The sequence below is a fragment of the Chiroxiphia lanceolata genome, chromosome 5, assembly GCF_009829145.1.
Source record: "Chiroxiphia lanceolata isolate bChiLan1 chromosome 5, bChiLan1.pri, whole genome shotgun sequence".
Lineage (NCBI taxonomy): Eukaryota > Metazoa > Chordata > Aves > Passeriformes > Pipridae > Chiroxiphia > Chiroxiphia lanceolata.
In genome coordinates this window covers 432,044-458,197 of record NC_045641.1, presented here as the reverse complement: position 1 = coordinate 458,197, position 26,154 = coordinate 432,044, and the positions used below count along the sequence as shown (strand labels likewise).

At 61.4% G+C, this 26,154-nt stretch overlaps 1 protein-coding gene across 6 annotated transcripts in view; it reads left to right on the top strand.

Moving 5' to 3' along the window:
* The first annotated feature begins 457 nt into the window (after positions 1-457).
* Positions 458-26,154, top strand: part of SBF1 (SET binding factor 1) — a 62,177-nt gene continuing 36,480 nt past the window's right edge. For all 6 annotated transcript variants that reach the window (XM_032688084.1, XM_032688082.1, XM_032688079.1 and 3 more), the window contains exon 1: positions 458-523. In XM_032688084.1, the coding sequence (XP_032543975.1) occupies positions 469-523 (55 nt within the window). In that variant the 5' untranslated portion in view covers positions 458-468. The remainder of the gene's footprint in view (positions 524-26,154) is intronic.

Genomic DNA, 26,154 nt, shown 5'->3' with positions numbered 1-26,154 from the left:
CCCCGCACCCCTGTCCGTGCACATCTGGGGGATCCCGGCACACCTGGGGGGTCCCCGCACCCCTGTCCGTGCACATCTGGGGGGTCCCGGCACATCTGGGGGGTCCCCGCAGCCCTGTCCGTGCACATCTGGGGGATCTCGGCACACCTGGGGGGTCCCTGCACCCCCGTCCCCGCCCCCCGAGGGATCCCCCCGCCCCCTCCGGGGAAGCCCCGCGCCCGGCCCCGCCCCCGCCCCTTCTGGCCCCGCCCATCCCGCCCTCAGCCAATGGAACGCGCGGCTCTTCCCTCCCGCAGCCAATGGGGCGCCGCGGCCCGCCCCCGGCGGCGGCGGGCGGCGGCGCAGGCGCGGTGCGCGCGGGGCCAAGATGGCGGCGGCGGCGGGCGGTGGGCGCGGGCGGGCGGCGGCGCCCTGAGGAGCCGAGCGGGGCCCAGCGCGGGCCCGGGTCCGGCCCGGGGCGCGCCCGCCATGGCCCGCCTGGCCGACTACTTCGTGCTCGTGGGATACGATCCCGGCAAGCGCGGTGAGCGGCGCGGGGACGCGGCGGTGGCGGCGGCGGTGGCGGCGGCGGCGGGGGGGCCGGGCCCGCGCGGGGCCGCCTGGGGCGGCGGTGCCGGGTCGGGGGTGCGGGGCCGGGCCGAGGCTGCGCGGTCGGGGATGCGGGGAGAGCCCGGGCCGGGTCTGCGGGACCGGCCCAGGAGCGCGGGGTCTGGTCGGAGGTGCGGGGTCTGCCCGGCCCGGGAGCGCAGGGGTCGGGCCGGGGATGCGGGGTCTGCCCAGCCCGGGGGTGCGGGGCTGACCCGGGGCTCTGGGGCCGGTGCCGGGCCGGCAGCGCTCAGCCCCCGCCCCCGGCCCGGCCCCGAGCCCCCCGTGCAGCCCCTCTCCGCAGACCCCGCGGGAGCTCCCCTCGCCCGGTTCGGCGGGTTCTCGGTGTTTTCAGAGGCTGCTCCCCCCGCCCTCCCCCGCTGTCGCCGAGCTGTCACCGCTCCGGAAACATCGGCTGGGCCTGGGGGCGGAGGGCGGGCACTGCTGCCCCTCGGGGGGGCTCCCGGCCCCGCTGCCCCGGGCATCCACAGCCCCTTGGACAGGGTGTTGTGCTCCCAGTCCCGCTCCCCTCGGATATCCACATCCCTCCGGGATGCTCCCAGCCCTGTTCCCCTGGGATCCACAGCCCCCCCAGGCAGGTCCCCGTGCCCAGCCCGGTGCCCCAGCGGCTCTTGACCCCCACATGTGTCGGGCACCTCATCCCTGTGTCCTCTCCCACTTCCCTTCTCTCCCTCAGCTGCTGTCATTGGTGGGTTTGGTCGTGGGGTGTCCCTTGTCTGGGACCTGGGGACCTCTGTCCCTTGTATTTCCTTGTGCCATCCTGCCCCCGACAGCTTTTGGTTAAAATGAGCTTTGGGGGTGTCCTAAAGGAGGTGAAGTGACCCCAGACCAGGATTTGTTGCAGAACTGCCCCCTGAGCATCCCTTCCCACCTGGCACGTTCCCAGGCGGAGCAGCCGTGGGCTGGGGCTGTTCCAGGCCTGTGCTTGGAGCTGGGAGGGGAATCCTCGCTCTGCCCAGGGTTTGGCTGTCGTGGGCTGCTGGGGAGGCTGGGCTTGGGTCACATCCCGGGGTTTGCAGTGCTCCATGGGGATCCCAGCACCCTCCAGGGCATCCGGGGGTTCCCTCTGGAAAGCAGGAGCCGTGGGGAGCGCGGGAATGCTGGAGACCTGGAGGGCTGGACCAGAGCTTGGGGTTCTCTGAGGGGTTTCTGATCATGTGCTGGATTATTATTATTATTATTATTAATGTTTCCCCTCAGTGTCCCAACGTCCCTTGGCATCGGGATGGGCAGGAGCTGCTCTCCCTGGCACCCTGGGGTGGGCCCATCCCTGTGGTGGGAGGGCTGTGGGGGGTGGCTGTTCCACCTGGGAATGGATTCCGTGTCCTGTCAGGAGCGAGTGCGGGGCTGGGGCCGTGCCGGGCACTTGTACCCCCTTTGCTTTGCTTCCAAGTGCTTCCTCTGAGCGTTTCCTCCTGCCCCTCCTTCCTCATCTCCTCTCCTCCTCCTGGTGGTTTGGAGGGGTTGGTGTCTGGTGGGGTGGAGGGACCTGGGGTTCCTCGGACCCAGAGTTCCTTCAGCCTGGTTTTCCTTGTCTTGATACCCAAAACCTGCGTTTCTGAGGGAACAACAAATGCCCCACGTGTGCCTGGGGTCGCTGGGGACTTTTTTGGGGGAGAGGGATGATGCTGTGAGGTGAAGTGGTGGCTGCAGTGGACCAAAAGAAAGAGAGGAGGTTTAGGCTGCGTTTTGGGAGGGAATTGCTGGCTGGGAGGGTGGGGAGGCCCTGGCACAGTTGCTCAGAGAAGCTGTGGCTGCCCCTGGATCCCTGGAAGTGTCCAAGGCCAGGTTGGATTGGACAGGGCTTGGAGCAACCTGGGCTGGTGGAAGGTGTCCCTGCCCATGGCAGGGGTGGGGCTGGATGGGCTTTAAGGTCCCTTCCCACCCAAACCATTCCATGATTCCAGACAGTGGGAAGGGAAGAGTTCACACTTAGTGAATCGTGTTCCTCTTTATTTTGGGTTATTTCCTCCTTATTGACTTTATTTTGGGCTTAACTCCCCTCTGCAGGGAGGGGATGGATCCAGGATGTGGTGGGGAGGGGATGGGTCCAGGATGCCATGGGAAGGGAGGGGACAGGTCCAGAACACCAGCCCAAGCCTCCTCACTGCTGGGATGGCACTCACCTCTCCGGGCTGAGGCTCCAGGAGTCACATCATCCTCTGTCCTGGGCAGTGACAGCCCAAGCAAAGCCCTTCCCCTCCCAGCTGGGAGGTGTCCAAGCTCTCCTGTGTCCCCAGGGATGTGCCAAGCCCCAGGGCCTGTCCCCAGGGGTGCAGAGATGGACCCACTCTGCTCCTGTGGTTTTTGGGCCCACTGTGGCAGCTCTCCCTGAGCACTGCTCTGTTTTCCTGCTCCCCCTCCCAGCTGAGATAACGTGGGAGGAAGGGCAGCCGCTCATCTGCCGGTGACTAATTGCTGTACAGCTTGGGTTGGTCCTGCAGGGCCGTGGGCTGGGCACGATGGTGTGCCAGGATGGGGCAGGATGGTGTGCCAGGATGGGGCAGGATGGTGTGCCAGGATGGGGCAGGATGGTGTGCCAGGATGGGGCATGGTGGTGTGCCAAGATGGGCAGGGGGCTGTGACAGGATGGGCAGGGGGCTGTGCCAGGATGGGGCAGGATGGTGTGCCAGGATGGGGCAGGATGGTGTGCCAGGATGGGGCAGGATGGTGTGCCCATATAGGGCAGGGGGCTGTGCCAGGATGGGGCAAGGGGCTGCACCAGGGTGGGCATCTCCCCACCACCTGTAAACAAAACCAGGCTGAGGAATTGGGGGAAATGGGGGGGGTTGAGCTGCACAGGGGCTGGAGGGGCCCCTCAGTGCAGCCCCGGTGCTGAGCCCAGGGGTTGTGTGCCAGGGGGGATCGTGGTCGGGCAGGGCCATGTTTGCAGTGGGGGCTGGGAAAGGGGAAGGTCTGGTGGGTGGTGGGACCTGAGGTGGCTCTGCAGCATCTCCAGAGGTGGAATCCCAGGATGATTTGGGTGGGAAAGGACCTTAAAGCTCATCCAGTGCCACCCCCTGCCATGGGCAGGGACACCTTCCACCAGCCCAGGTTGCTCCAAGCCCCATCCAACCTGGCCTTGGACACTTCCAGGGATCCAGGGGCAGCCACAGCTTCTCTGGGCAACCTAGGCCAGGTCCTCCCCACCCTCCCAGCCAGCAATTCCTTCCCCATATCCCATCCATCCCTGCCCTCTGGCAGTGGGAAGCCATTCCCTGTGTCCTGTCCCTCCATCCCTTGTCCCCAGTCCCTCTCCAGCTCTCCTGGAGCCCCGTTATGCACTGGAGCCCTGTCTCCTCTCCCAGCCTGTCCCCATGGGATGTTCTCGTGGCTCAGCACACTTTGTGGGATCAAAACCGAAAGTAGAGCCGGGCTGGAGCGGGAGGGAGGTTTTTCAGCACAGCCAGGGGGTCAGGGGGGCACTGGGTGCTGCTGGGGGACCCTGGCATGTCCAAGGGGCTTCCTGGGGTGGAGCTTTGCCTTCCTGGAGGGGCCCAGCCCCCCGTGAGCGGGGCTGTGGTGCAGGGCTGTGACCACGTCCTGCTGCTCTGGAGGCAGCAGAGCAGGGCTCTTTAACCCTCTGGATGTGTGGCTGGGGCTGTGCAGCCACTCTGCTCCCGGCCTGGCCAGGCTCCTCTGCCTGCACGGGCTGCCTGGAGCCACGGGGGCCTGGGGACGTGTCCGGGGCACACCAGGGGACAACCTGTCACCAATGTCCCTGTGTCCCTCAGCTGTGCCCTACAGCCAGCCCGGGGGGAGAGGGGCTCCAGGGAAAAGTGTGGAGCTAAATGTGTGGAGCTGAACGCTCCCAGCAGTGGGAATGGGATCCCTTCCTGCCGGTGTCTGTTTGGCTGTGTGGTGATTGTGCACATTATTCTCTGTAAATGGATGTTTTTAATTCTCTTGGCTCTTCCCGATGCTGCAGACAGATGACAGCTTTCCAGAGCTGGGATTGTGCTGGCTTTTGCCTCGGGATCCAAGGGAATGACAGCTTTCCAGAGCTGGGATTGTGCTGGCTTCTGCCCCAGGATCCAAGGGAATGACAGCTTTCCAGAGCTGGGATTGTGCTGGCTTTTGCCTCGGGATCCGAGGGGTTTTCTCTGTGCATCCCCCCTGGCCTGGGAGTCCAGGACAGCTTGATTCCAAGTGGTGTTTAACGTGGCTGGAGGCCTTGTTTAGGATAGGGAGCACTGGACAGGCACGGCCTCTTCCTGGGGGAATTAGGACTCAAACAAACAAAATCCAGGGATTTCAGATCCGTGCGTTTCTGGATGAGCCACTGAGGATCCACTGCTGTGCCCGTGTCCCAGCCCATCCTGGCCCCAGCACTCACAGGCTGCTCCAGAGTCTGACCAACCCTCTGAGGTTCTCCTGGGGGATTTAAGCTGCCAGAGGGCAGGGTCAGATGGGAGATTGGGAAGGAATTCCTGGCTGGGAGGGTGGGGAGGCCCTGGCACAGGTTGCCCAGAGAAGCTGTGGCTACCCCTGGATCCCTGGAAGTGTCCAAGGCCAGGTTGGAGCAACCTGGGCTGGTGGAAGGTGTCCCTGCCCATGGCAGGGGGTGGCACTGGATGGGCTTAAAGGTCCCTTCCCACTCCATGACTCTGCAATTCCTGCTGCTCTCTCTGCTCCATGCCCAGGCCCGAGAGCCCGGGCAGGTGCTGCTGTGGGGGTGGGTGGTGCTGAGGCTGCTCCCAGGTTTCCTGGAGCCGGGAGGCCACAGTGGTTTCCCATTTCCACGCCTGGCACCATGTCTGTGGTGCCCTGCTGGAACAGCTCCCCCATGCCTGGGGCTGGGGCACGGCCCCTCTGCCCTCTGTGGGCTCCCTGTCACAGGCAGCTGCTCTGTGAGGTGGCAGGTTTTGGGGGGCACTGTGAGGAGCGGGGACATGTCTGGGGTGAGAGCAGCTCCTCGGGCTCTCCCTGGATCTGGTTCCCGGGGGGAGAAGCTGCAGTGGATGCTCTGGGCAGGGCAGGGCTCTCAGGGCTCCTCCTGCTGCTGCCCCGCCCGTGTTTGGGGTGGATTTGCAGCCCCTGGTGCCGCGGGAGCCCCGGGGGAGGGGGGAGGTGGCCGTGTCACCCCTGTGCTGTGGCCAGTGACTCATGGGTGTGACTCAGCCCAGGCTCCGGGGACCGGCAAAGCCCCCCCGAGGAAAAGCCACCCGGGGTTGGCACCAGGGATGGAGCTGTTTGCTGGGTCAATATTTGGAGAGGCAGAGAGTGGATGGGAATGGCTGTGCCACGTGCAGAGCTGCTCCTGGCTGCTGGGAAGGTGAGGAGGTGGCAAGGAGAGGTCCAGAGGAGGCTGTGGAGATGAGTGGAGAGATGGAGCATCTCTCCTATGAGGAATGGCTGGGACAATTGGGATTGTTCAGCCTGGAGAAGAGAAGGCTCCAGGGAGAGCTGAGAGCCCCTTGCAGGGCCTGAAGGGGCTCCAGGAGAGCTGGAGAGGGACTGGGGACAAGGGATGGAGGGACAGGACACAGGGAATGGCTTCCCAGTGCCAGAGGGCAGGGATAGATGGGATATTGGGAAGGAATTGCTGGCTGGGAGGGTGGGGAGGCCCTGGCCCAGGTTGCCCAGAGAAGCTGTGGCTGCCCCTGGATCCCTGGAAGTGTCCAAGACCAGGTTGGACGGGGCTTGGAGCAACCTGGGCTGGTGGAAGGTGTCCCTGCCCATGGCAGGGGTGGCAGTGGATGGGCTTTAAGGTCCCTCCCATCCCAAATCACTCCATGATTCCAGGATTCTCTGTGCAGCCACTGGATACCTATGGAAAGGGTCACCCCTCTCCTACCAGCCCCCACAGCATCCAGCTGCTTCCAGCTGTGGCTCCTCCAATCCCAAATGCTCCATTAATACTTGTCCACCTTCTCTTTGAACCCCTGTCTGTGCAGAGCAGCTCCCTATGCTCCAGGACAGGTCCCAGGAGTTGGATACCTGCTGGTGGCAGGGATTTGGAGCTTCCCTGTGCCAGCCCAGCTCTGGTGGACAGGGGTCAGTCCAGCAGGGCCCGTCTGTGCTGGGGCTGAGCCCTTCCAGCTTCACCCAGGGGGAACAGGAGAGGTGGATCTTGGAATCACCAGAGGATTGTGTTGGAAAATGCCTCAGAGCCCATCGAGTCCAACCATTCCCAGCTCTGCCAAGGCCACCCCTGCCCCGTGTCCCCAAGTGCCACATCCACGGGGCTTTGAAATCCCTCCAGGGATGGGGACTCCTCCCTGCCCTGGCAGCTGTGCCAAGGCTGGACAGCTCTTTAGATTGAATATTGGGAAGGTTTCTCCCCCTTTGGAGGGAACATTCCCATGTCTGGCTGGATCTCCTTGCCTGAAGTTCCTGCTGCTGTGTCCGTGGCCGGTGTTCCTGGTGTGTAACACCCGTGTCACTGCTTTGGGAAGGTGGGTGAGGAGGAAGCACTGACCTAAACCAGGTGTTGCAAACAGATTCTTGACCCTTTTGTAATATTTTATTTGCTGCCAGTGAGAATTCAGCCAGTTTCTCTCTGGTCTCTCACACCCCAGCTCGTGTTGGTCCCCGAATCCGGAGCCTTTCCGTGCGGCAAGTCCCGTTTGCCATTCCCAGCGCTGGGGCGGCAGCTGTGGTTTTATGGATGCTAAAAACACAAACAAACCTCACTTGGCCTGAGGTAAAAACGTGCCCTGGAGCTTCCTGGGCTGCAGGAGGAGGAGTTAACCCCAAACCCCCTTGGGTGTGGTTCCCTGTGATCCCTGGGGGATCAGGGGCTGATCCGGGGGATCGGAGGGATGAGCTGGGGGTGCTTTTCTTCCCCCTCTCCCCAGGATCTGGTGTCTGCTCCTCTCTGTGGCTCCGACCTTCCTGACCACTGAATACTCCTGTTGTGGCAGAGCAGAGCTCTGGGAGCCTGCAGGCCTCAGGGCAGGGAATTCCTGCTCCTAGGAATGTGCCTTTCCCATATCCAGAGCATGGTTGTCCTTTCCAGGTTGGCAGCTGGTCCCAGGGGAGGCCTGGTGGGTTTGGGGACTGGTGGGACCCTCTGAGAGAATTTGGTGACTGGTGGGACCCTCTGAGTGGGTCGGGGGACCGGTGGGACCCCCTGAGAGGATTTGGGGACCCTCTGAGAGGGTTGGGGGCCTGGTTTTTGGGAGCAGGCAGTGGATGGAGGTCGGGGCCTGTGGAAAGCAGCAGTGAGGGCCCTCCCTCTCCCCTCCTCCCGCACCAATTCCAGTGTTTTTTTGTTGCTGGAGCGGCTCAAAGTGCCACGTGTCCCTTTGCCGGGAGCAGCCGCACGTTTGGCAGCTCCGGCTGCCTCGTCACCGGGGTCGGGAGCGTCTTGCACGTTATTTTTGTGTCTCTGGGCTCTGTGGGATGGAGATGATGCAGCAGGGGGGTTTTTGGGGAGGAAGAGCGGAGCGTGGCTGCGTGTCTGCAGCAGAGGTGTTTTTGTGGGTAGCTGGAGGAAGTGGAGCAAAGCAGCTTCTCCGGGTGCTGTGCAGCGTCTTCCTCCCAGCGCCGAGCTCTGAGCTGTGCTGATGGCCCAGATAAGGCTCTTCTCAGTCTGACACAGTCACACCCTGCCCGGGCAGGGGCTGGGGGCAGGACTGGGGCTGGGCACAAATCACCCTGCCCAGGCTCACCCAGCTCCTGAGCCCAGGAATCTCAGCCTGGGGGGCTCCGGGGGCTCAGCTCTGCAGCCAGAGGGGAGCAACAACAGCCTCCTGAGAGCCTCCAAGGCCTCAAGTGCAGGGAAGGGAAGGGTCTGGAGCAACAGGAGGGGCTGAGGGAGCTGGGGGGGGCTCAGCCTGGAGCAAATGAGGCTCAGGGGGGACCTTCTGGCTCTGCAAGTCCCTGCCAGGAGGGGGGAGCCGGGAGGGTCGGGCTCTGCTCCCAGGGAACAAGGGACAGGAGGAGAGGGAACGGCCTCAGGCTGTGCCAGGGGAGGTTCCTGGGAAAATTCCTTCCTGGAAAGGGCTTTCCAGCCCTGGCACAGCTGCCAGGGCAGTGGTAGTGTCCCCATCCCTGGAAGGATTTCCAAGCTATGTGGATGTGACAAGGTGGGGACATGGGTTGGGGTGGCTTTGGCAGTGCTGGGGAACTTGGATTTGATGGGCTCAGAGGCCTTTTCCATCCCAAACAATTCCGTGATTCCAAGTCAGCTCCACTCCAAAACTCTGGTAATGTTGCTCTTTTAGGGTGGGAAAAACCTCTGCCCTCCCTTTAGGCCCCTTGCCCTAATCTTTGGGGTTTTGGTTTAAATACCTGCAGTCACACATCCAGTGTTTGGGAACCCAGACATGCACCTGTTAAGTGAGACCTGGAAAACCCTGCAGTGAATTCCAGGCAGGATGGGAAGTGCCAGGTGTGTGGTTATCTCCTGTGGGGTTTTCAGCTGTGTCCTTCACTGGGGTGAAGTTGGGAATGCACCTCTCCCAGGGGAGGGAAGGAGCCTGAACCCCGGCAGGCGATGCTGCTCCAGCCACCCCAATCCCAGCCATCCCTCCTGCATGGCCGGGGCACTCCAGGGGCTGTGGGGGCACAGGGGTGGGGCACAGCTGTGGGAACACTGTCCTGCCCTCCCTGGAACACAGCAGCTCTGTTTGGATGGAGCCAAGGACAATTGTTCACTTCAGCCTCTCCCGCCGGAGCCGCTCCGGCTCTGGCCGTGTCACGGGCTGGATTTAGGGATGAGCACAGCCGTGGCTCTCGTGGCTTCACACATCCTCCGGGACGGAGGGGATGAGCCCTTGGGAGCCAGCAGGGTGCTGGGAAGCTGCTGGGCTGGCACAGCACAGCTTCCTGTGGACAGGCAGGTGATCAGAAAGGAGAGGGCTAAGCTCCTGGACGGGATAAGGGCGAGCTCGGCTCCCGGTCAGGAAGGAGGTCAGACGGTGTGTGGGACCAGGGATGGACTGTGCCGACTCCTTCCTCATGGGAGGAGTGAGATCCCAGCTGATCCCTGCAGGAATTACCTGCAGGAGCTGAAATGTCCTGTCTGGTGATGTGTCAGGAATTGCAGGGATGAGAATCCCCCGGTGACGTTGGGAAAGCTGAGGAAGGAGGTCTGTACAATTCCTGCTCTCTCCAAGTCCCTGACAGGAGGGTGGAGCCAGGGGGCCCTGCCCGGTGGAGCAGAGGGGGACAGTGGCCCTGCAGACAATCCTGGGGTGTCCCAAAGCCGTTCCCTGTCTCTCCTAACCTGGCTCCTCCCTTCCCAGCAGAGCGGGACTCTCCTTGGGGGACTTCTCAATTAAACTTATTAAACTTCGTGTTCCTCCCTCTCTGGCTTCGGCCTCTCTGGGTTCCTCTCGGTTCTCCTGACTCAGATCCATGTTTTCACTTCGTATATTCTTTCCCTCCCTATTTGGGCAGGTTTTGGCCACGTTTGGAGGCTGCTCTGCTCGTGTCACACATGATCTGCATCCACGCAGTTTCCCTCTCTTCGTGCCATCCCTGTTTTCCTTTTCCCTCCCCAAGTCCTGGCGATGGAGTCACTTCCCCGTCCCCTTCAGCAGAGGGTGGGAGTGTTGATTCTTCTGCTTGGTTATTCTTTTGACCTGAATTTTTCTTGACAACTCTCGTGTCACACGAGGACCTTCCACGAGTGTTACATCTCTTGGAAATTCCTCTCCATCGAGGATGTTTGGATTCTGCAGGTTTTTTAAATGCTGGTGCACGAGCTTGAGGTGTTTGGGTTTTGTGTCTGCTCAGAAGGAGCTGTTCAAGGAGCAGCTCCAAGAGCTGCTTGAGCTCCTTCACTAGTCCCTATCCCTGGAAGTGTCCAAGGCCAGGTTGGATAGGGCTTGGAGCAACCTGGGCTAGTGGAAGGTGTGGCACTGGATGGGCTTTAAGGTCCCTTCCCACCCAAACCATCCCACGGTTCCCTGATTATGATCTTGGCCTTTTCAGAGGAGTTTTCCCCCGAGAAAAAGCGGCTCCTTTTTCCCTGAAGGCCCTTCCCAAGCATCCCTGTATCCCTGTGCCCACGAGGGATCCGGGTGGCGCCGGGCCAAGGAGGAGGAGTGTGATCTGTCATCCCAGACCCCCTGGGCACGCGGGGATGAATCGGCAGCGCCGGGAACGCAGCCACGGGAGCCCGGTGGGGAGAAGTCATGAGACAGGCACAGGGGCTGGGATCCTCTGAGTCACGGCTGGGGGAAAGCTGTTCCCGGCTCCGCAGGCCGTAGGAAGCGCGGTGGGAAGCTGAGGGAGCAGCTGGGAGCTGAGGAAGGGAGGAGTGATGGTGGGCTGGGGGCAGCTCCTCCAGCCTGGATTCTCTGGCTTTCACCATAAAAGGCGCCACTTTCCTTCACACCCCGTGGGTTTGGGAGGTGTTTGTGAGCTGTGGAGTGCAAAGGGAGAAGGGAATTCTGAGGAGGGAGGTCTGGAGAGGGCCTGGGGCTCGTTCTCGGGTGGGGCCTGCAGGGATGTGGGACTGGGAGATGGGGGGTGATGGATTGGGTGCTTTGGGGCTGTGGGGTTGGAAGTCCTGCCCAAGGAGGCAGTTTCAGTTTGGGAGGTGAAGGGCTGCCTGTGACCCAGTGGGAGCCCTGGATGCAGCTCCAGGAGGAAAAACATCCTCGTGGAGTTATTGAAACAAACAGAAAACCCCCAACCCCCCCCAAATTCAAACCCTCCAAACAACCCCACCTGCCCCAGAACAGTGCCAGTGCTTGTCCTGGTGTTGGCAGCCCATGGGAAGTGAACACGTCCTTGTTAAAGGTTTAATTGAGGAATTTAACCCCAACTGGTCTGTGATTCCCGGGAATGCTGCACATTCCTGGGAAGGCAGCACATCTGCTCTGCTTCCCTGCTCCAGGAGAAGCATGGCACCGTGGGGAGAGCGAGGATGGGGACCCCAAAAGCGGTGGGGAAGGATGGAGGTGACAGGACAGAATTCCTGGGGAGGCAAGGGAAGGGAAGGGCAGGAAGGGCACCTGTGGCTCCCCAGGGCAGCACCCTGGGGACTTGCTGAGGTGTCCCCAACTGCTGTGTCAGGCTTGGGACCCCTTCCCTGTGCCCTTCCAGCTGGGGGGGCAAGGCTGCTGTGGGATCTGCAGATCTTTGCCAGATGGAGACACTGCCGGCGCCCAAGTAAATCCCGGGATTTGCCGGGGTTTCCTGGCGGCCGGCTGAGACAGAGGGGCTGGAGGTGGTGCTGGGATGGGGAGTGTGGGAGGGGCTGGGGGGGGTCAGCCCTGGTCAGGGACCCCCAGAGAGGGGGGAGAGGGGCTCTGGATTGCTCCTGCCAGGGTCACAGCCCCCTCAGGAGAACAGTGTCATGGAATCCTGGAATGGGCTGGGTGGGAAGGGACCTTAAAGCCCATCCAGTGCCACCCCTGCCATGGGCAGGGACACCTTCCACTGGCCCAGGTTGCTCCAACCTGGCCTTGGACACTTCCAGGGATCCAGGGGCAGCCACAGCTTCTCTGGGCACCCTGTGCCAGGGCCTGCCCACCCTCCCAGGATGTTGTCACTACAAACAAAGGTCAGGAGTGGGTGGAGGGGCAGTCGGGGTTTGCTGAGCACGGGGGACCCTTGTGTAGGCACAGTGAGGAGCTGCCCTGGTGTGGAGCTGCCCTGGGGGTGTGTCCCTGCTGTGTCCCTGCTGTGTCCCTGCTGTGTCCCTGCTGTGTCCCTGCTGTCCCTCACCTGACTCCAGCAGCTGCACCTGAGCCCCCTCGTGCAGGTCATTTGTTTGTCTGGTTGGTTGGTTGTTTTTAATGGAATCACAGAATTGTTTGGAAAAGCCCTTGGAGCCCATCGAGTCCAACCCTCCCCAGCACTGCCAAGGCCACCCCTGACCCACGTCCCCAAGTGCCACATCCACAGGGCTTTGAAGTCCCTCCAGGGATGGGGAGTCCATCCCTGCCCTCGGCAGCCCCTGCCAAGGCCTCACCACCCTTTCCAGCAACAAATTCCTCCTCAGCCCCAACCTGACCCTCCCCTGGCACAGCCTGAGGCCGTTTCCCCTTGGCCTGTCCCTTGTTCCCTGGCAGCAGAGCCCGACCCCCCCTGGCTCCCCCCTCCTGTCAGGGACTTGCAGAGCCAGAAGGTCCCCCCTGAGCCTCCTTTGCTCCAGGATGAGTCCCCCCAGCTCCCTCAGCCCCGCCTGCTGCTCCAACCCCTTCCCCAGAGCTCCCTGGCAGTGTCCAGGGGGATCTGCTGCCTCTCCGTGTTGCCTCAGGGGCAGGAGGGATCCGGGGCCTCAAAGGTGTGGAAACATCCCTGCAGCACCAGGTGCGAGTGTTGGGAGCAGAGCTGGGATGTTGGCACACAGGAATTCCTGGGATAACCTGGGATAAGTCCTCCTGAGCCCTTTAGAGCTCGTCTGGGGGATGGTGGCAGTGTCACCTGTGTCACTGACACAGCGAGCTCATCTCTGGGCTGGTTTCCCCTCGGCTGCACTGCCAGAGGGGACGGGGCTGGAGCCAGGCTGGGAGAGCTGGGGGGGTTCCCCTGGAGAAGAGAAGGCTCCAGGGAGAGCTGAGAGCCCCTTGCAGGGCCTGAAGGGGCTCCAGGAGAGCTGGAGAGGGACTGGGGACAAGGAGTCGAGGGACAGGACACAGGGAATGGCTTCCCTGTTCAGCCTTCCCGTTCTCAGTCTCTGAAATCATTTCAATGTGATTATTTTGCATTATTTTGCTTGGCTCTGCCACTTCATCCCAGCCCATGAGGACTTTGGGGTGCATGGAATTTTCCATGTGCTGGGGTGGCTGGAAAGAGCTTGGAAAAAGGGGGATGAGATGGGAGTGTCGTCGTGTACCACCCCAAAAGCAAAATCCTGTCTCCTTGCCCCGGCGTTGGGAAAAAGGAGGATGAGGAAGGGGCTCTGGAGGAGCAGGGAGAGTAGGAAGCTGCTCACAGCTCTTGGATCTCTTCCCAGAAATGCTTGCTGGAAAACGTGGACTCTCCTCCCCAGGTCTGGAGGGAGAGACACGGAGGTGGTGGGTTCATCCCAGCTCTGGCTCTGCTGTGGGATGTGGGGAATGGGGAGGTGGTGGGCTCATCCCAGCTCCTGCTCTAGCCTGGGCTGGGTGGGATGTGGGGAATGGGCAGGCAGTGGGCTCCTCCAGTGCTGTTCCACTGCTCCATGTCTCATTTTGGACAGCTTTGGGTCTGATTTGGGGCGTTGTTCCCATTGGTGACTTCCCAGATGGTGCAAATATTCCCATCCTGGGCCTCCGGAGTGGGAGTCCCTTTCTGAGCACCCAAACCACCTGGGCACGGGGATTTTGGCTCTGGCAGGAGCCAAATCCCTCTGGGGCCTGACTTCACCGGAGTCACCTTTGGGCCAACCTGTTTTCCTCCAGTCTGTTGGGATAAACCATGCATTCCCATCCCTGGGGGTTCCAGCAGGACTCCTCGTGTTCCCAGCGGGGCTGGAAGGCCGGTCCCGTGCAGGCCTGGGATTTGTCTGTGGGATTTATCCCCAGCCCCGTGTGCCCACACACATCCCGGCCCTCCAGTGGGATTATCCCGAGCTCTGTGTGTCTCCCTGAGCTCCTTTGGAGCTGCCGAGGCCGTTCCTGCCCCGGGGGGGCTCGGGGGGTGCGCGAGGGGTCCCTCACGTCCTTCCTCCTGGGCTCTGTCCGCGCAGCCGGCTCGGTTTAGCTTTGCCTTGATCCAGGGCCAAGTTTGGAATACTCAAGATGTATTTTCCAACTTTCCTGGCCCTTGATGTGGTTTTTTTTTTTTTGGTCTTTTGGGTGTTTTTCCCCGGGATTGGTCTGTCTGGAACCAGCTGTCCGGGCTGTGTTGTCCAAAATCCCCAGTGGGACGAGGTCATTGCGAATATTGCTCAGTATTCCTGAAAATCCGAGCGGGACAGGAAGCTGATGTTGGAGAACACGTTGGAATTTTCTGTGGTTCTCTCAAATTTATCGCTAATTCCGACTCTATTTATATTTTTAATTGGTTTGTTACTCGTTTCTCTGTGACCTTTGGTGGTGCCTGAGTTGGTTTTGCGCTCACACGACTCTCCGTGTGTCGGGTTTGGGGTTGTTTGTTTGGCTGTTGAACGTTGTCAGGGTTGTTTTTTGTCCAGCTTGGTGAGTCCCGGGCGATGTTTTCCATCCCTGTGGCTGAACGGGGGGTCACTCACTTGGTTGAGGTTTTGGAAAAACCTAAGCCTGCACCATAGATGGAATTTAGCTGGGTCAGATTCCAAGGTTTTCTGCCTTTTTGGGAGACCGGGGTCTGGCTGTGGTGGAAGTGAAGCTGTTTGGGGGCAGAGGGGCGGCTGTGCCATGATCAGTGTTCTGAAGAGAAGGCTCCAGGGAGAGCTGAGAGCCCCTTGCAGGGCCTAAAGGGGCTCCAGGAGAGCTGGAGAGGGACTGGGGACAAGGGATGGAGGGACAGGACACAGGGAATGGCTTCCCAGTGCCAGAGGGCAGGGTCAGATGGGATATTGGGAAGGAACTGCTGGCTGGGAGGGTGGGGAGGTTCTGGCCCAGGTTGCCCAGAGAAGCTGTGGCTGCCCCTGGATCCCTGGAAGTGTCCAAGGCCAGGTTGGATGGGGCTGGAGCAACCTGGGCTGGTGGAAGGTGTCCCTGCCCATGGCAGGGGGTTGGAAAACATGGTCTCTAAGGTCCCTCCCATCCCAAACCATTCCACGATTCCATGATTCTCAGTTTTTCTGGCAGAACAGCAGCAGGGATGAACGTTTGCCACCTCAAGTCTGAGCAGTTATTCCAGGGCTGGAAGCTCCGTGTGTGTGGAGTGTGGAATGTGCCAGGCATCTCAGTGAAGTGCACTCCTGCTCCAGCTGGAGTTCTCCTCTGCTCCTTTTGGGATGGGGAATTCTCTGCTGTCCCTTCCCCTGAGAGCACAGTGTTCCCCCTCCCGGGGGCTGAGCCCTGGCATGAGCAGCAAATGTCACCCTGGGCTGGGACTCCCGGGGTTTGTGCCCATCCTCACATGTTCTCCAGAGGCTGGGCCAGCTCTTCCTGCCTTAAGGAATGAAAATGTGATGTTGTGGCTGTTCCTGGAGTTTCTGGATTGTGTGCCTGGCACAGGGCACCAGTCAGACACGGGCCCTGCCAGCCATCCTGTGTGGGTGCAGAGCATGGCAGGAGCTCGTGGTGCTGAGCTGGATCCAGGGATTCACAGAATCGTGGAATTCCTGAGGCTGGAAAAGCCCTCCCAGCCCATGGATCCACCCTGGGCCCCATCCCCACCTTGGCCCCCAGCCCAGAGCACTGAGTGCCACGGCCAGGCCTTCCTGGGACACCTCCAGGGCTGGGGACTTATCCAAGGATTTCAGTTGAGTTCTTTTTTGAAGTGTGGGATTTTAGGCTTGTGGAGATGGGGGAGCTCCTCAAGGCATGTGGAAGTTTTCCAGCCTTGTCCTCTGCTCTCCAGGATCCACCTGTAGGGAGGTACCCAGGTGTGGAGCCACCCTGGGACTGTGGGACCTGCCCCGGCTCTGTTGGTTTTGGGTGGAGGAGGAGGAGGTTTGTGCTCCCTTCCCGTCAGGATCTGAGCAGTGTTTCCTTGTCCTTCCCGGCACACAGAGCCTCTGCCACCGACAGGGGTGCCGGATGTGCCTCGGGTTCAGGGAATCATGGAATGCTTTGGGTGGGAACTTCAACACCACCCAGTCACACCTTGCCACGGGCAGGGACACTTTCCACTGTCCCAGGTCTCTCCAGCTCCATCCAGCCTGGCCTTGGACACTTCCAGGGATCCAGGGGCAGCCACAGCTTCTCTGGGCAACCTGGGCCAGGGCCTCCCCACCCTCCCAGCCAGGAATTCCTTCCCCATATCCCATCTAAGTCTCCTGTCTTTAGCTAAAATCCCTGGGATAATCCGGGAAGAGCCTCATGCCCTGCTGATCCTCAGGAGCCAGCCTGGGATCACCGGTCCCAGCTCCTGGCACAGCCGGAGCCGAGCGGGGTCGGCAGCTGGGACTGGGCTTGGGATTGGGCTGGGAGCAGCTCCAGGTGCCTGGAATATCCTGAACTGTCAGGGACCCCCAAGGACCATCCAGTCCAGCCCCTGGCCCTGCCCAGGATACCCCAGCAATCCCCCCCTGTGCCTCGGAGCCGTGCCTGTTCCCTGGGGGGAATTCCCTGTTCAGTGCCCACCCCCCTCTGGGGGAAGGGCCTCTCCTCTGGTGCCGGTGCCATCCCTGCCCACCTCCCTGACCTCCTGCACACTTCCCAGATAATCTGTGTGTGGAGGGCGAGCTGGGTTTGGGGGATCTGGCTGTTGGTGGGGTCGGTCAGGAGCTGTAGCAGGAGCTGCCAGGGACAGGCTAATCCCAGTAATCCCCTGGCTGTGCTCAGGGCTGGTGGCGCTGGGATTCCCATCTCCCTGCTCATTCCCAAGGATTAGAGGTGAGAAGCCATCCCGGGTCACGGGGGCAGGAGTGGGACTGTGGCTGGGCTCTGTCTCCCTGTGCCGTGGGATTTGGGGGCAGCAGGGGTGGGATTTGGGGTAGCAGGGGTCAGCATTCCCAGGCCTGGGCAGGGCATGGCTCCTCTCCAGGCTGTGGGATCATGGCACGGCTCCTCTCCAGGCTGTGGGATCAGGGCATGGCTCCTCTCCAGGCTGTGGGGTCAGGGCATGGCTCCTCTCCAGGCTGTGGGGTCAGGTTGGAGGGAAACTCTGTGTCCCGGCACTGCTGGTGCTCTGTGGGACAGGAGCTGCTGCCCTGGAACCACAATGGGCTTCACCTGCTCAGAACTTCCCCTGGCTGGCGGGGAAATGCCGAGGAGGAAGCTGAAGGCTCGAGGGGGAGAATCACTTCCCCACCCTGGAGCAGTCTGTGATCAGTTTGATGGGGTTTCAGTTCCCCTTGGCATCAGCCCCTTCCCCCTCTGGGCTGGGCTGGCTCACTCTGAGAGGTTCCTGTGGGAGCTGCCTCGCTCCTACTGCACCCTTCCCACTGCCCTGGGACAGTCACATCCCTGGGGAGGGTCCTCCCTCACCGAGGGGATTCCCTTCTGCAGCACAAATCCTGTGAGGAGCGGCCGAGGGAGCTGGGGGGGCTCATCCTGGAGCAAAGGAGGCTCAGGGGGGACCTTCTGGCTCTGCAAGTCCCTGCCAGGAGGGGGGAGCTGGGGGGGGTCGGGCTCTGCTGCCAGGGAACAAGGGACAGGCCAAGGGGAAACGGCCTCAGGCTGGGCCAGGGGAGGGTCAGGTTGGGGCTGAGGAGGAATTTGTTGCTGGAAAGGGTGGTGAGGCCTTGGCAGGGGCTGCCCAGGGAGGTTTGGAGTCGCTGGACTCAGTGATCTCAGAGGGCTGTTCCCCTGTGTTCACAGAATCATGGAATCAGTAAGGTTGGAAAAGCCATTGGGTTCAACCATTGGGTCCAACCGTCCCCAGCTCTGCCAAGGCCACCACTGACCATGTCCCCAAGTGCCACATCCACAGGGCTTGGAAATCCCTCCAGGGATGGGGACTCCCCCCTGCCCTGGGCAGCCCCTTCCAATGCCTGACCACCCTTTCCAGGAGGAATTTTCCTGACCCTCCTCTGGTACAACTTGAGGCCGTTTCCTCTTGTCCTGTCCCTTGTTCCCTGGGAACAGAGCCTGACCCCCAACCCCCCTTCCCCCTCCTCCTGTTGGGGAGTTGGAGAATGTTGGGATCATTTCCTCCATTCCAGCACTCAACAGGAGTCCCTTGGTAGCTCCAGCGCTGCCGACCCGGCTGAGGCCCCTGTGGAATCTGACCTGATTCCCACTCCTGTATCCCAGATCTGGCAGTTTGTGTTGTTGTCCCTCCCTGCCCAGTTTCCCCTCTGGATGTACCACACTCCAGTGGCAGCTCCGGCCCTTCAGCCGCCTCCTGAGTGGGACACTGGGAACAAAAGCTCCTTCTGCGGCTGTGGGAGATGTTGATCCTGGCAGGCTCTGGGTGGAAATGATCTCTGTGGGGTCGAGACAAACTGAGCCAGTGCTTAGATCATTCCTTCTTCCCTGGCAGGATGGAGTGGGGAGGGACTTGGGCACCCGTGTGTGATCCGTGAGGAACAGCCCGGGCTGGGATTTGGATTTTTGGGGTTTCCCTCTGTCCTTGGCTGCCCTGCAGGGAACTGCCTGGCACAGACAGGAGAGGGGCTGGCACTGAGCCCTTTTGTCCTGGAATTGAAGCTGGTTCCATTCTCTGCTGTGTCTGGGGCTGGATCTTGCTCCTGCTGTCCCTCTGCATGTGTTTGCCAGTTGGGAACAGCTCTGCTCTGGAGCCAGGCTGGGAGAGCTGGGGGGGTTCCCCTGGAGAAGAGAAGGCTCCAGGGAGAGCTGAGAGCCCCTTGCAGGGCCTAAAGGGGCTCCAGGAGAGCTGGAGAGGGACTGGGGACAAGGGATGGAGGGACAGGACACAGGGAATGGCTTCCCAGTGCCAGAGGACAGGGAGAGATGGGATATTGGGAAGGAATTGCTGGCTGGGAGGGTGGCACAGGTTGTCCAGAGCATCTGTGGCTGCCTCTGGATCCCTGGAAGTGTCTAAGGCCAGGTTGGAGCAACCTGGGCTGGTGGAAGGTGTCCCTGCCCATGGCAGGGGTGGCACTGGATGGGCTTTAAGGTCCTTTCCAACCTAAACCATTCCATAATTCCCACATGTTTTTCCCTGCAGTTTCCCCCCCAGCTGGTTGTCAGGACCCACCATCAAACACATCCTGCTCCCTCCCAGCTCCATCCTGTCCCTCCTGGGGCCCTTTTCCCTCTGCTCTGCTCATGTGCTCTGGGAAATGTGTTGGAAATGAGTTTAAAAGGTGATGCCTAATGGGAAAATGCTCTGGATGACTGGAAAAGAGGCCTAAAGGTGCTGATTAAGGAAGAGGCAGTAATTAATGAGGTGGGTGGGTGGCAGTGCCAGCCTGGCATGGGAGGGATCCCAGCAGCAAGGGTGGAAGGGAACAGCCAGAGCTGGGGCAGGCTGGGACCCCCCAGGGCAGGAGGGGCTGTGGGAGGGGGATCCCAAGGGATCAGTGGGTTCCCAGGGCAGGAGGGGCTGTGGGAGGGGGGTCCTGAGGGATCAGTGGGTTCCCAGGGCAGGAGGGGCTGTGGGAGGGGGGTCCTGAGGGATCAGTGGGTTCCCAGGGCAGGAGGGGCTGTGGGAGGGGGGTCCTGAGGGATCAGTGGGTTCCCAGGGCAGGAGGGGCTGTGGGAGGGGGATCCCAAGGGATCAGTGGGTTCCCAGGGCAGGAGGGGCTGTGGGAGGGGGATCCCAAGGGATCAGTGGGTTCCCAGGGCAGGAGGGGCTGTGGGAGGGGGATCCCAAGGGATCAGTGGGTTCCCAGGGCAGGAGAGGCTGTGGGAGCAGCCCGGGCTGTTTTTAGGCCGTGGGTAAATGTTGGTAGCCCTGTAATTATGCCCCGGGGTGCCAGTGCAGGGGGGTGATGGCTCCCCTGGGAAGCAACTGGAATTTGGCATCAGGTAAAAATAGAAGAGGTTCCTCCCCCAAACGCTTTTAGCAGCTCTGACCACACGGAGCCGCGGCCGGACACGACCATGGAGCTCCGGATGGACATTGGGATCCTCATCCCGGGGAACTGAGCCACAGCACCCACCCCAGGCCAGGGCATGGAGTCAGAGTCATGGAATGGGTTGGGCAGGAAGGGACCTTAAAGCCCATCCAGCCCCACCCCTGCCATGGGCAGGGACACCTTCTACCAGCCCAGGTTGCTCCAAGCCCCATCCAACCTGGCCTTGGACACTTCCAGGGATCCAGGGGCAGCCACAGCTTCTCTGGGCAACCTGGGCCAGGGCCTCCCCACCCTCCCAGCCAGGAATTCCTTCCCAATATCCCATCTGTCCCTGCCCTCTGGCACTGGGAAGCCATTCCCTGTGTCCTGTCCCTCCATCCCTTGTCCAAAGCCCCATTCCACCTGGCAAACAGGATTCTCCAGGAACTTTCACTGAAATGATGAATTTTGAGTTGTGCTTTGTACTGATTTGGGATTTTCAGTCCCAAACCCACCCAGGCTGTGCAGTCTGAGCTGGGCAAAGCTGTTTTCCATGAGGTTTGGGTCAGGGAGAGCCATGCTGTGCTTCCAGGAGTGGGATGGGGGATCTGTGTCCACTCATCCCCTGCCCCAGGGTGTGAGGCCGTCAACTCCATGGTGGGCACCAGCCTGAGCAGCAGGGAGGCACCAGGGCAGGGTCAGGTTGGATACTGGGAAAATTCCTTCTGGAAAGAGCTGTCCAGCCCTGGCACAGCTGCCCAGGGCAGGGCAGAGTCCCCATCCCTGGGGGGATTTCAAAGACCCTGTGGATGTGGCACCTGGGGACAGGGGTCAGTGGTGGCCTTGGCAGTGGTGGGGGAGAGTTGGACTCGATGGGCTCAGAGGGATTTTCCAGCCTAAATGATTCCGTGTTTCCACACAGCTTCCATCTCTCCAGATCACTCCTGGTCCCTCTTGGTTTGAAGGAACCCCCTTGGACAACCACCCCACTTTCTCCCAGGCACTGTCACCTGGACGTTTTTTATGGAATCCCAGAGGATTTGGGGTCTGAAGGGACCTTTAAAGGTCACCTGGGGTCCCCTAAAGCAGCTCCTGGGCCCTCCGCTTGTCACAGTTCTCCTGGAGGGCTCCTCCAAGGGGATCTCCGGCTCCAGCCCTGGGCTGGAAGAGCCGTGGGGCCCAGCCCCGTGTGAGGGGTGGTTTGGGGGCCCTGGGGCCGTGTCACCCCAGGGGTTTGTGGAAGGTTTCCTGTCCCAGCAGTGGCTCCGGTGGCAGCTGCGGAGCCTTATCCGTGTCCTGCTGCCAGGCCCCCTCCGGGCCCGCAGCGCTTTCCTGGGACGAGCTCTCGGAAACAGGCGGGTTTTTTTTTTGTTTAATTACTTCCTCTTCTGCCTTAATGTTTCTAAAGATAAACACAGCTCTCCCTTGGCACCAGATCAAGGAACAGCCGGGCTGTGCCAGGGACTCCGCTCCGTACGGGAATGTGCCGTGTCCGCTCTGCAGCCCCGCTGGAGCCGGTGGGAAATCTGTCACCCCCTGCCAGGGCAGGACTGATTCCACAGGGAGCTGTTCCCTCCTTCACCGAGCGTTCCCAGATCCCGGGATCTTCCCTGACCCGCTGGGGCGTGTGTTGAGTGTCATCCCGAAAGCGCCGTGTGTGGGCAGGAGCAGCATCCGCTGCGTGGGGACGTCCGAGTGGATCTTCCCGCGGGATCCGGGGCGGTGGGAGAGGGGAGAACCCCACATTCCACGGGCCCACGGGGGTTTTCCAGCCAGAGGGGTTTGCCAGCATTCCCGATCCCGTGAGTCCGCACCTCCAGGTCCCGGCAGGGTACCTGGCGCTGCCCCGGGGGTCCAACACAGCCAGGGGAGATGGGATCTCTCTGACACTTCTCATCCTTAATTTCAGAGGGATTAGGAAGAGGTTTGAGGAATAATGACAGCTCAGGGCCAGGGCTGGTGTGACAGAGCAGTGAGAGCCCTGCAAGGAGGATCAACTCTGTCCTCTCTTTCACCTGCTTCATTTAACTGCCTGTAAACACCTCGTCATCGTGGGGCTCATCCAGAGCCTCACGTGGGAGTGCCGGAATTGCCCTGCCGGGAACGAGAGCCCTGGAATTGCCGTGCTGGGAATGTGCCCTGGTCCCAGCACCCCGTGCCAGCCGGGCAGTGCCATCCCCGCTGAGTCTGCTCGAGGATGTTGTAACTGGAAGTGAGTGACCCCGGGGTGGAGGGCTCTGCCTCCTCTGGGAAGCGTTGGGTGGCTGGAAGGAGTGTTTCCAGCCGGGAGCTGGTTGGGATTGCATTGCATGCAGACACTGCTTCGGCCCGAGCTGTTTGTGTCTGATCGTTATCGGCCTGTTTACAGAGTCAGGCACGTCCTCACACATCGCCGGGGCCATCACTAAACACGGAATGAGGCTGCCTGGCCTTAATTTACCCCCTTTTTTTTAGCTGTGGTCAGGACAGGAGTTGGTGTTCCCGGTGTGACTTGTCTCTTTGCAGAGAGTTTTGCCCCGAATCCCATCCAAGGCCCGCTGGCAGAGCCGAAGGGGTCGGTGTCACCCTGATCCTGCCCTGCCCACCCACAGCCACCTGGAGTTCCTGCTGCCTGGGAAAGGGTGTTGTCCCTGCCCAAGCGCCTTGTCCCGTGGAATTGCACTAAAACCTGGAGAGAGGAGCACGAGTGGGTTGTTATTCCTTGGGATTGTTCACTCACCTGCTGTGCTGGGTTGTTATTCCTTGGGATTATTCACTCACCTGCCGTGCTGTCCCTGTGCCAGGGGCATGTCCCTGTGCCCACAGCAGGGATGTGGCCTTGGGGGCAGCCGGAGGGGACAGTGGGATTCCAGTAAGTGCCATCTCAGGAGGAATTTGTTGCTGGAAAGGGTGGTGAGGCCTTGGCAGGGGCTGCCCAGGGAGGTTTGGAGTGCCCATCCCTGGAGGTGTCCCAGGAAGGCCTGGCCGTGGCACTCAGTGCTCTGGGCTGGGGGCCAAGGTGGGGATGGGGCCCAGGGTGGATCCATGGGCTGGGAGGGCTTTTCCAACCTCAGGGATTCTGGGATTCATGGACACAATGCAGCAAAGTCCCTCCTCACACCGGTGGGTGGCACAGGGAGCTGCCAGCACCCACCATTGGTGCTGGTGGGGTCTGGGCTGTCCCCCCCCGTGCCAGGGGGACACTGCTCGTGGCCAGGTGTGGGGACAAGGGCTGTCCCCTCTCTCACCCTGGGCTGGGTGGGCTTTCCCCAGAGGCAGCCGTGGGGCCGTGGTGTGGCCGGAGCAGCGGGACAGCCCCAGCCCTCACACAGGCCTTTTGTTCCCCTCCATAGCAAAGCCATTCTTGGTGCTCCTTTCGGGAATACGTAAGGAGGGAACAGTGCCTGCATTGTCCCGGGGCAGACACTCGCAGTGTTGTTCTGGGCCAGCCCTGTGCTGGGGCTGGGGGGGCTCTGGGGTGGGGATGACTCCGTCCCTGCTCCGGCCTTATTCCTGTCCTGTTAATCCCCCAGAGCTTCTCCGGCCCTCCGTGAGGGAGGAGCTGGAACATCCCGGCTCTGCCCTCCCTCCGGTGTTGGCTCCCGGGGAACAGGAGGGCTGAGCGGTGCTCCGGCCGTCCGGGACACCTCTGAGCATCATGGAATGCTTTGGGTGGGAAGGGACCTTAAAGCCCCCTCAGTGCCACGTCCTGCCACGGGCAGGGACACCTTCCACTAGCCCAGGTTGCTCCAAGCCCTGTCCAACCTTTGGCACTTGGGATGGGGCCCGTCCCACCCCGTGGCCCCGCTCAGCCGGTGGTTGATGCAATCGCTCCCACATCTTACAGGGCATTTCCCAGGCCGTGGCGGGGCTGCCTCGGGGTTACGTGGATCTACGTGGATCTACGTGGATCCTGCCCCATTCCAGGAGCTCCATTAGTGACCTGCTGGGGCTGGGCCTCGTTGGCCTCTGCTGGAGCAGCTCCGGCTGTTTGGGGTTGTGGCGTCGGCACCGAGCGCTCTTGGCAGGAGCTCCTGGCCCCGGGCAGGCTGTGTGGCCTCGTGCCCGGTGCCTTTGCAAGGAGCCACCTCAGCGACTCCAGGCAGGGCTTTGGAGCACGAAGGGTTTCAGGGTGCTTCAAAACTGCTAAATTTGTCAGTGATTTCTGCGCTGAGGCAGCGAGAAGCTCTCGGCTAATGGTGATTCAAAGCAGGGATGAGGCTGGAAAATCACCGGTGGTGTGAAATGAACATTTTTGAAATAATTTAATGTGTCTGAAGTAACTGAATGTTTCTGAAGTGACCCCCCCCACCCTCTCCTGGCCAAGCTGACACCTTTGGAGCTGGTGACACAGCTGGGGGGAGGGAAGGGTGAAGCACATCTTGCTCCTGTGGTGAGGACTTAGAAGAACCACAGGATCATGGAATGGTTTGGGTGGGAAGGGACCTTAAAGCCCATCCAGTGTCCATTATCCTGGGTTGCTCCAAGCCCTGTCCAACCTGCCCTTGGACACTTCCAGGGATGGGGCAGCCAATGCTGAGCTGTGTTGGCTGAGCTTTGTGTTCCCCTGGATGATATCATCCCGAATTTCCGAGGTTTGGGCTGTGGGAGTCGTGTCTGAGCCTGCAGAGGCCCCCCTGTTCCTGGGCACTGGTGGTCCCGTGCCGTGGTGTCGGTCACTGGGAGTGGGGGGTGTTGGGTGGGAGGGGTGGGACAGGACTCCTGAACAAGGAAAAACTTTGCCTCAAACCCACATGCAAACTCCTCTCTCTGTGCTCTCCATCACCCCCGGCTCTGCAGGGAAGGACCAGGGAAGCTGCAGCACGGCTGGTTCCTCGCTGGCCAGGCCCCGTGGTGTCCCTGGGGCAGGACCTGGCTGTGGGACCGGGATGGGCTGGGCCACGGGGAGCATTCCAGGGAAGGTGGAACCTCTCTGTGGGGTCCAGGAACGCTCCAGACCCCGGAGATGGAGCCCTGGCTCTGTCTGTGCGTGGTGTTGGGGCTGAGCTGCCGTTGTCACATCATTTAAGGGGCGCTGGGAGCGAGGGGAGCGCCGGGAGCCGCTGGCGTGGCCGTGACCCCTGTCCGTGACCCCCGGCCGTGGCAGGGGCCGTTCCCGCCGTGCCAGCGCTCCCGGCGGGGTCATCCTGCGGCTGAGAGTTTAACTTTGTGCTTATTTAGAACTTCCTGCACTGCAATAACATCCCGTAAACTTCCCAGTGCAGCCGGTGGGGACGGGGACAGGGGCGGGGACAGGCTCCCCCAGGTGTCACCCCGGGCCTGCCGGAGCAGGAAGGAAAACAGGGAGCCAAGCAGCTGCGTGGAGGCCGAGGTTCACAGGCACACGTGCTTTCCCAGGAATCTCGGCCGGGAAAGCAGGAGAATGGATGGGGCAGGTCCAGTTCCCCCTGGCAGGAAGGGACGCGCCGATCCCACAGCCCGATACGGCCCTGCCTGTGCTGAATGCTGGGAAGTGGGAAGGCTGGGATCAGGCTGCCCGAGGAGCAGCTGAGGGAAGCACCGGGAGGTTGTCCAGGATCCCTGAGTCAGGCTGTTTGTTGGTGACAGTCCCTAAAATCAGGATGTACCTGCCTGCAGGTGGCTGAATGGTGTGGGAGCACTTGGCTCTGGGAAAACCCCAGGAGTCAAGTTTCCCTTGGCTCTCTACAGCTCTTGGAATGAGCCCAGAAACACCCCCCCTGCTGTGTCCTGGGCAGGGCAGGGGGGGATTCTGCCCCTCTGCCCCCTCAGGGGAGACCCCTCCCTCCTGCAGAGCTGCTCCAGCCCTGAGAACAACAGCAGGAGGACGTGGAGCTGCTGGAGAGAGTCCAGAGGAGGGCACGGAGCTGCTCCCAGGGCTGGAGCCCCTCTGCTCTGGAGCCAGGCTGGGAGAGCTGGGGGGGTTCCCCTGGAGAAGAGAAGGCTCCAGGGAGAGCTGAGAGCCCCTGGCAGGGCCTAAAAGGGCTCCAGGAGAGCTGGAGAGGGACTGGGGACAAGGGATAGAGGGACAGGACACAGGGAATGGCTTCCCAGTGCCAGAGGGCAGGGAGAGATGGGATATTGGGAAGGAATTGCTGGCTGGGAGGGTGGGGAGAGACTGGAGTGGATTTCCCAGAGCATCTGTGGCTGCCCCTGGATCCCTGGAAGTGTCCAAGGCCAGGTTGGAGGGGGCTTGGAGCAAC